This window comes from Teleopsis dalmanni, chromosome 1 (genome assembly GCF_002237135.1).
Source record: "Teleopsis dalmanni isolate 2A chromosome 1, ASM223713v2, whole genome shotgun sequence".
NCBI lineage: Eukaryota > Metazoa > Arthropoda > Insecta > Diptera > Diopsidae > Teleopsis > Teleopsis dalmanni.
Window position 1 is genome coordinate 163693300 of NC_051846.1, and position 9777 is coordinate 163703076.

The 9777-nt window shown below is 31.9% G+C and overlaps 1 protein-coding gene across 1 annotated transcript; it reads left to right on the plus strand.

Moving 5' to 3' along the window:
- The first annotated feature begins 6386 nt into the window (after positions 1-6386).
- On the plus strand, positions 6387-7766 carry LOC119669314 (keratin, type I cytoskeletal 9). Its single transcript, XM_038079157.1, has 2 exons — positions 6387-6700; positions 6777-7766. Exons 1-2 carry the CDS (start codon positions 6695-6697, stop codon positions 7695-7697), a joined length of 927 nt encoding a protein of 308 aa, XP_037935085.1. The 5' UTR covers positions 6387-6694; the 3' UTR covers positions 7698-7766.
- The last annotated feature ends 2011 nt before the right edge of the window (positions 7767-9777 follow it).

A 9777-nucleotide genomic window follows, 5' to 3' on the forward strand; every position in this document is an offset into this window, starting at 1 on the left:
TAATATAATAAATTTCAACATGAATAGATATTTGTATACATATAGTCTATATACTATAGTCTATATAATTCATTTATATATTATTTTAATTAATTGAATTTTTGGGTATTGCCAAATACCCATCATCAATGCTCTTGGAAACAATTCTTGTATTTAATTATTCGCACATAATTTGTTGATAGTCTAAATAGTATGTATATCGTCATCTATTTTATTGGACTTAACTGTCAATATAATTTTAAGAAATGTTACAACTGTTGTAAGTAGTTTTTCTTAACTTGTTTTTTTTAACTACAAGTCCAAATAGAAGTTTAGAAACAAGGTTGTAAGAAACTTCTCTAACATGAAAAAATTTAATTAAGTCCAGCTATTAAGTTATAGTAATAATAAACGTTATTAATTAGCTTTAATAATAGCTATTATTAAGTTCAAAATTTCTTGCCAAATTATAAAAATTTTTACTTAAAACTGAGAGAAAATTTAAAATTTTAGTCTAATATGTTAAATAATCAATTCTAATATGTTTCTTACATGACTAATTAAACCGCGGTTTCCTTAACAGTTTTCTAACTGGTTCAACTATAAATTCATTACCGTAATTTAAATACAGGGTATTAACTAGAAAATCGCAATTACAAAAATTATAACTACTCAAATGCATATTTGTTTAGGAATAAACCTGAACTTACTTGGATAATCGTTTTAAAAATCAGATTCCGATAAGGTGTTATGGTTAGGTGTGTTTTAGAAAAATCATCGTAATACTAGTTTGATTCTAATAATCAAAATATAAACTATATTCATATCAAAATTAGATCGATTTTTCCTTATCCAGTACAAATCATGTTTTTTAGTCTGACATTGATGAGAAATTTTGATGAGTTACTGATCTAATACAACATTCTATTGTAGATTAAAGAATTTGATCCGTATCTAATTTACGAAATGTAAATGTTGTTGTTGAAACATTTCCGAGTTAGTGGGCACTTTTACTCTTTGATAAATATTATTCCAATTTGAATAAGTGATCAATTCACAAGCTTAGGAAATTGTGAAAGTTCTCTGATAACAGTTTCGCATTCATTTCTGATCAGAGAGTAGTACGAAACTTTTTTTCAAGTCTCTGGTAATTATTCCTTATAAGGTCTGTGTGAGGCAAGGTACTAAAAATGTGTTACGTTTATGGTGAGGGCATTGTATATTGTATGGCTATCTTTTAATACGGTTTTTGATGTTAAGTACATATTTGCAGTTCAGAACTGCATTGTGTACTGGAAATGCTAACGAATTATGATTTCTTGCGTATTTTAATCTGGTATGAACACTATTACGACTATACTGAATAAATTTTTAGTCGAATATACACTATTGGCAAATGTTAATCATTAATATAGTTTAACAGAATATTAACAGAATAGTTTAAAAATGTAATATAAATAATATTTATTCATACTGTAGAGAATCTAGGCAACTAATCCATAATCATGTTAAAGTATTGAAGAAGTCGAATCAGTTACTGTATAATTTAAAACCCAAATTTAGTATAATTTTACCATTACAACTATTAATACAGTTTAATTAATCTTAAAAAAAATTAAGATGTATCACATATACATCTATTGTAAATGTTTTTGAAAAAATGTTTTTTATTTAATAAATGCAAGTATTAAATTACAGCCAGACATAACAAAATGTTCGTGTTCATCTAATACCTTCGAGTGTCAAAATCCTTTTGCTACCAGCGCTCAACAGCTTCCCATTATATATCACAGCGGTTCATTTATTAGCTGCCACTATAACTGATTAACAATTAATTTTTATCCAATTTCGCAGAAGTATAAAATTCATTAAATTTTGTTGTTTTGTAATTTGCATAATAAATCATAAGTAACTTCAGATAAACTTGTACCTATCTATAAATATTTTTAATACACCATACTATTTCATGAATTACATTGACGACCCCTTTCTACATACTCACCTACAAGCGATCAAGAGTCAAACAACTTATTTCAGTGTTTCAATCAAAACATCATAACACATCATTCACATAATATGTGAAAAAGCCAAAAAAAAAAAATATTATCTGAAGTTATAATCGAATCCAAAATCAAATCAAGTTTAACTGCTACAAAAGCTTACAAATTGTTTCTAAACTAATCCGTCACATATTGCCGTGGGTCAAGATTCATCAGCAACATGATCATCTTCTCTTATATCGATCATTAGCGTCAACTCCAACATCATCATCAACTGCAGTAATAACGATTAAAAACGCGAATGCCACAGATACAAGAAGAATTTCCAAATATATATTTTTTGAAATAAAAATTTACATATTTCGTGGATAAAAATCTCACAACTTTACGTTTACCCAATATTTATGAATGAATGAGCTAAGTTTTTTTTCGTGTGTGTCCCTTTTTTTGAAGATTTCCAGTTTCTAAGATGATATAACAGTTTTATTTGTAAATTGTTATTTTAACGTTTTGTTGTTGTAGCAGTTATTGTTGTTGTTGTTGTTGATTCGGAATTACATAATAATGCTTAGTTTATAATTAATTTTAACAAATCAAAATATTCAAATTATTACAAATTATATATATAGCATCTGAGATTTTCTGTACAGTGGAGCAAATATTATGTCTTGGAGTTAAAAATTTTATTGCTATGTGAAAATTAATTGCGCTTGTAAATAATAATAAAATGTTATAAACTTTATATTAACTAATAAATTAGTAATCATAAATCTATTATGTAATAATAACTAACTACAAAATTTTGGTCCAGTACCAAAATAGTTTGGGTCCAAAAATTGAAGGTGCAGCAGTTTTTATAGCTAATTTAATTGTCAAATTTTAATTTTTTATTATATGCTATAAAGAAATATATTTACATTTACTCGGGTTTAATTTACTTCTATTAATTTTCTAGTAAAAATTTCTATTAATAGGAAAAGCAAATTTTCCTTTCACTTAAAAAAATACTCTGGGGATATTACAAATATGAGAATCTTATAATTACTAACTAGAAAAGTAAGCTGAAATTATAATAACAAATATACAAACATTATATATAACAATTATAACAAATATTAATATAAAAATATTAAACCTTGCAGACCTATGCTCCTTCTAGGAATTCAAGGAATTTATACTTAAAAATGCAATCCAACACTTATCTTTTAGTGGTGAATTATCTCTGCTATAAGTTCGCTAAGTATCTTACATTGTGACCGAAAAGTTTCCGGTCATAAATAAATAAAACGCAAAATTCTTAATCTTCATCAATATTTATTTTATCTCTTTCAAAATATGCTCCATTAGAAGCGATACACAAATGCCAACGTTTCTTCCAATCATCAAAACATTTTTTATAGGCGCTTTCCGGTATGGCTTTGAGTTCCCTCTGCGAATTCTGTTTTACGTCTTCTATGGATTCAAAACGCGTTCCTCTGAGTGGTAATTTGAGGTTGGGAAACAGGAAAAAGTCACACGGTGCAAGATCAGGTGAATACGGTGGCTGTTCGATGGTATTTATTGAATGTTTGGCCTTAAAATCGTTGATAATGTTGAACAAATTGAGGTGAATCGGAACAAGCCGGGCGTTGACACGTCGCATACACAAATTGTCCACCAAAATCAAACGAGCCATCTCACGACCGATGCCTAGCTCTCGTGCTATCTCTCTAACACTCACATGAGGATTTTTGAACACGATTTCCTTTGCCTTTTCAATGTTTTCGTCGGTGGTAGAGGTCGAAGGTCGTCCAGAACGCGGCATGTCTTCGACGGTCGTACGACAGTCCTGAAAGGCTTTGTACCACTCATAAACTTGAGTTTTCGATAAAACTGATTCCCCATAAGCCTTTTGTAGCATTCGCAACGATTCTGCACACGAAATTTCGTTCGAAAAACAAAATTTGATGCAAACTCTTTGTTCAATATTTTTTTCCATTGTTTTTTTCGCAACGCACTACTGAGGTGAACTGGTTTCAACAGCTGCCGTAAACGAACTGTCCGACAGATCGCGCTCATTTTTGGCATAATAATTAAGGACAGTGCTGCCAAACTACATAAACTTAAAATATCGAAAAATATACAGCGCGCGAATTTTAAATGAGAACCTCCGAAAACCTTTCGGTCACAATGTATTATCTTTTATTAATAGTAAGACTCCAAGGATATTATAAAATAAAATATATATACCATTTCATAATATATTGTATATATATCTGGGAAAAATAAAAATTATAATTAAGAAACGTATGACTAATATTCAATAATTTTTAAAATGTTTTACTATCCATTCAATTATTATAAGGAATATTACTTAATTATTTTAAGTTCATATAAACGAATGCACTATAAAATAATATTAATATATAAGAGTAGAGCATATATGTTGAACATAAAATATCCAACATAATAACGCACCGTCGTACATATCACATATAGGTCGTGTGCGAGTTAGGCTAAGTTGATGCTAAACCAAATGGGAGATTTTTTGGGATTTTTTGCACTGCACACATTTAGCCATTTATCAACACGTATCGACACATCACCACATTATCGGCTCATCTTAGAATTTCCCTCATTTAGAACGCAACTTAGCCTAACTCGCACACGTCCATAATTTTGTATATTTGTTTTGTGCCCAAACGTCGAGCCACTCAAAACTAATTTGATTCTTACCAAATTATGGTAAAGAGAGCAGGGCGGTGACAAGCCCCTAGTTTAGTTTTGAAAGGCTGGAAGTTTGGGCATAAACTTCTCCAGTCCTCCAGTCGCCCAATTAGTATTTTATTTTAAAATTATTTAGTTTGATCATAGTAATAAATAGTGATTAGGTCCGGATGCAATAGAATATAACGTCATGGATTAACGTTTGAAATGTTTATACTTACTTATTTGGAAATAACAACCAGTTACCGGGTTTCGGATTGATGCAGCATTTCTCTCCAGGCAGCTTTGCTGCGTTCGCATCTTCTTCAATCTCTGTTCACGGTTTCGCATACGGTGTGATAAGGGAGTTGTACAAAATTTCGTATTACGTCTTTGGCAATTATTCCAAAGATAAGTCGTTCATGCCAGGCAAGGTACTTCAATGGTTCCAAATAAGCTCCAAATAAGGTTGACGTATATTGGTATGGTTTTTGGTTATAAGTAATTTAGTTTCAAAACTGCATCGAGTATAGAAAACGTTAGCATATGTTACTGTAGCGTATCCAAATCTGGTATGAACACTATTACGGCTAACACTATTGAACAAATTACTAGTCGGGTAATACTTATACAGAAAGTGTAGAATTTACAATTTTTCTGAACTATAACTGAAACCTTTATAGAGATATACTTACTTTTGATTGTTTCAGTGATCTCTATTTGACAACGCGATTAGATTGAGTAAACCGTTGTATGAAAATTTAGTGAAAACAGTGACAGATTTTTAAATAATATCGTATATCGTAATATCTTTAGTTTACAAATGCTCTCAATATTTATTAGTAGGCTCAGTGGAAGATTACTTATTCAATGTAGGTTTTCAAAAATATTAGCAGTAAATGTAAACCGTTTACATCATTAAAATAATTGATATGTAAAAAATTTTTATTTGATTATGTATTTACATATAAACAATAACATATTTCAATAATTCCCTTATTATTTTTATAGCTTAATAAAATTGCTATTATTAAAAAATATTCCCATGAATATTTTAATTTTTAGTACCTCAATTATTTTTTATGTTGATTTTTGTTTATTGCAATAAAAGAGATTTAACCAATCGTAAATCTTCCAATTGAGATGCGTAAGCGTATCTAATTCAATAATGAGCCAGATTTGTTTACAAATAGATCAATTTATGCATGATAAATGTAATGCCTCTCACTTCTTTGTTAATAACATTTACCCACTGTGCCGATAGACAATCAAAGATAACAATGTAACGTAATAAGTGTTGATAATATGTACGCCAATACACCGACTGCGTCGATCGAATGTGCAGTCGATGGGGCGCTCTGGTAATAATTGATGTTTTGTTTTGACCCAAAATGGAAACACGTTTGGCGACAGTTTAATCATCCATTTCTTGGCTTGAATAGATTTGCTCGCAACACAATAAAATTAAATAGAAAAATTTTGTGTTTGAACAGAGTTAAAACCGGCAACAAATCAACAAATTGAATGATTAAAACAAATTCGGTCATCTGGGAATTGGAGGAAAGAGCAGACGCAGCTACAGCCGCAGACGCAGCAGAAGACCGCTAATGTTGTTTAGCAGTAGTTACAAATATTTTTCAGTTTATAATTTAAAATATGCAAAAATCCGAATTATTTTACGGATTGTGTTTTTATACACTTTTGTTATAAAGTCAACTTATATATGATTTCGATGTTGGAAGCTGGAAACAACAAATTTTGAAATACGGTTTTTTAAAAGATTTGAGTGTGAGGTAACAGACGCACGAACTGGAATCCACGCGCGTACGCAAACAATGAGGGAAGGCAGTGCTTCTCTTTTGCAATTAAAGATTATGTTGGCTAAGAAATGAAAAAATATGAAGAGCCCTTGACACGAGTATATAAGTAAAAGAAATGATAGAAAGTGTTATCATTTGCGTTGGATACACTCAACCGTTAAGGTCAGACATAGTCAGTCATAACTGGGATTAAATAACAGACCTGACAAAATGAAAGTAAGTATTTCGTTCAATATATCTCGAAAACTTCGGTGATGTCAAATATATTAAAAAATGTTAATAAATTTTTTAGTTTTTCCTTTGCCTATTTGCATTGATTTGTGCATGCAATGCTACGTTGCTTTCCTTGCTGGGCGGTGGCGGAGGAGGTGGTGGTGGCTCAACAACTACATACGATGTAGTAGCTAGACCGAGTCATGGAGGAGTAGGTGGACATGGTGGTCATGGTGGTCACGGTGGACACGGTGGTGTAGGAATTAGTGGCGGTCATGGCAGTTATGGTGGTCATGGTGGTCATGGAAGCTACGGAGGTGGCCACGTTGCTGCAGCTCCACAAGTTGTTAAAGTAATACTTTCACAAGGTCAAGGTTACTCCGGTGGCGGCAGTGTTGGTGGCAGCATTGGAGGCGGTTATAGTCATGGTGGTGATAGTTATGCTGGTGGCCACGGTTATGCTGGAGGTCATAGTTATGGTGGTGCTTCGGCTGGTGGCTATACACAAGTGTATAAAGTTATCGAGGAAACTGCACCCGCAACTGGTATCGCATACTCTAGTGGTGGCTCCTATGGCGGCAGCTATGGTGGTGGTCATTCTGTTGGCGGTTCTTATGCTTCTGGACACTCTTATGGTTCCCATGGTATCTCTTCGCAATTAGATGCTATTTTACCACAAATTTTACAAATAGTGTTACAAGATAATGCCTATGGCGGTGGGGATGATGGGGCTTTCAATGCCCAATTGATTGATCATTTTGGACTAAAGGGTAAAGCCACTGTAATGCGTAGCAAAGGAGCTCAAAGCAGTTATTTCAAGGGTGGACATGTAGTGCAAAAGGGTACTTTACAAGTTACAAGAGTAGAAAACAATGGTGGTTCAGTACAAGGTGGTGGTCATGGAGCCCATGGTGGTTCCGGTGGTATTGGACAAAGTCATGGTCATGGCTCATATGGACCACCTGCACATCCGCCACATCCACCAGTCAGCAGTTGGTAGTTGCGTAGCATATATTATGCATGTGATTTTAGTTCGTAATTTAGGCTGATTTAAATTGATAGCAGATAATTTTAGTTATAAGCGTTTTCATAAAGCATTCATTTTTTTATTTACAAAAAAATGCTCACTGTTCACATACTTAAATTATTTGTTAGTTCTAGCAATAAAACAAAATTATATCTACATTTTACTGGACGTTTTTAAATACTTGAATTAATTAAAATGCAATGAATTGAATCGATTACTAAACAGGAACTGAGGTTAATCACGTTATTGGAAATTGAAGTCATATTTTTATGATTTAGGCATATTTAAATAATAATAAACTATAGCTGAAGTAATATATAGCCCACTGACTTATACACAGATTAGAAGTACATAACCTATTGTATATATTTCATAGAAAGACTACCAACGACGTTGGCATACTAACTAATATGTGCAAGTAAAATCCAACTTCCCACGTATTCTTGTGGAAGATAACTCGATCTGTAAAAAATTGATGGCAAAACTAGAGCTATGTATAAGGAAAAGTTAATGTTAAAATGATTTTCAATATGTACTATAAGAAAATCTATTGCCTACGTGTGTGTGGTATATAAAATCAAGAACTTCCTCATTCAGGCGATAATTAGATTTCAAATTCTTCAACGAAATACCAGTATTTTCTCTTGACTAAATTACATTAATGTAGCTTAAAAGCAGTAATATTATTAGGATCAACTAAGGATCAGATGCTGATACCTTTCGACTTTGTGAACTAAGTAAAAGTAAAATATAACAAAATACTTTGATAGTGAACAAGTTAAACTATTTACTCTTAATTTGCAAGATATTAGCATACCACGGCTACATGGGTGCCATTAGTAATTTTGGATTACGAGAAATGAAAGAATTTTATAATTTGATACCCATTTCACACAGATAGGGTTTCGGAGATCACAAATACATGCAATTGTGTTTTATTATCATATTCGTTAGTTGTAAAGTTCCTACACCAGTACAGTTTTTTATCTATTAATTTTTAACTATAGATGTGAATATTTTGTACATATTTTTGTTTAAAGAGTGCAGCCAGATAATTAGACTAGCACTACTTTATGGGTGTGTCGCATATAGCAAAATTGCCGACTCTACTACCCAAAAGCTATAAGTTGCTCAAAATCAGGCTGTCCGAAGGCTCTTTAAAGTACCATGGTACATCCGCACGAATGTCATGCTAAGAGATCTTAGAATAGATCCGGTCAAAAATACATAAGGGACAGAACTCTGAAGCTATATGCGAAAACCGACAGGCTGCCCTACTTAGCACTATCTAATCTCAGAGTAATCACTAACCGCAAGGGGCGGTACGCATATCTTAGATCAATCATTGATTAATAACGAAGATTATGAGGAATACGCAAATTAGTCAGTGAGATGGGCGGGTAAAAGTGCCCAGATGCACTAACTCGGAAAAGGCTTAACATAACATAACTATATGTAAAAGAATATATTAGTATATAGTTCGTTTCTGTAAATTCGCACACTAGAATTTAGAATTACAGTTTTGTAAATCAAATGCAATAAATATTCCGCCAGGAAGATATACTCAAACTATACTTGTGTAGATCCACCTGATATCTTATTATTAGAATTCAATGGAACTCTTGTTACAGTGCATCTTCTAATTAGTCACAGACACTGTTGAGTGAAAGAGGGTTAGAAACTTACTCGCGTTTCATCAAACAAAGATTACAAATCTGTGAATAAATTCTGACTAACCAAGAGAACAGATGTCAAAATATCTTTTAATTTTTTAATTTGTATACTATGGACGCTATAGTCTTACGTTATGTACCTGACTTAAATTTGCAGAATTTAACAAAGGAATGTTTAGTGCATGCAAGGATAGTATTATACTTGCAGTTATTAAGGCCCATATTGTTTATGAAATTGAATATCGTAATTATTAATAACTGTAGTAAAAAAACAATTTTGCTTCGAAAGAAATCCTGGGCAAAATATTGCATATGCTCGTATATTACTGTACATTTTTCAGGTACAATTATAATACAATAGATAATAATGACTTACAATA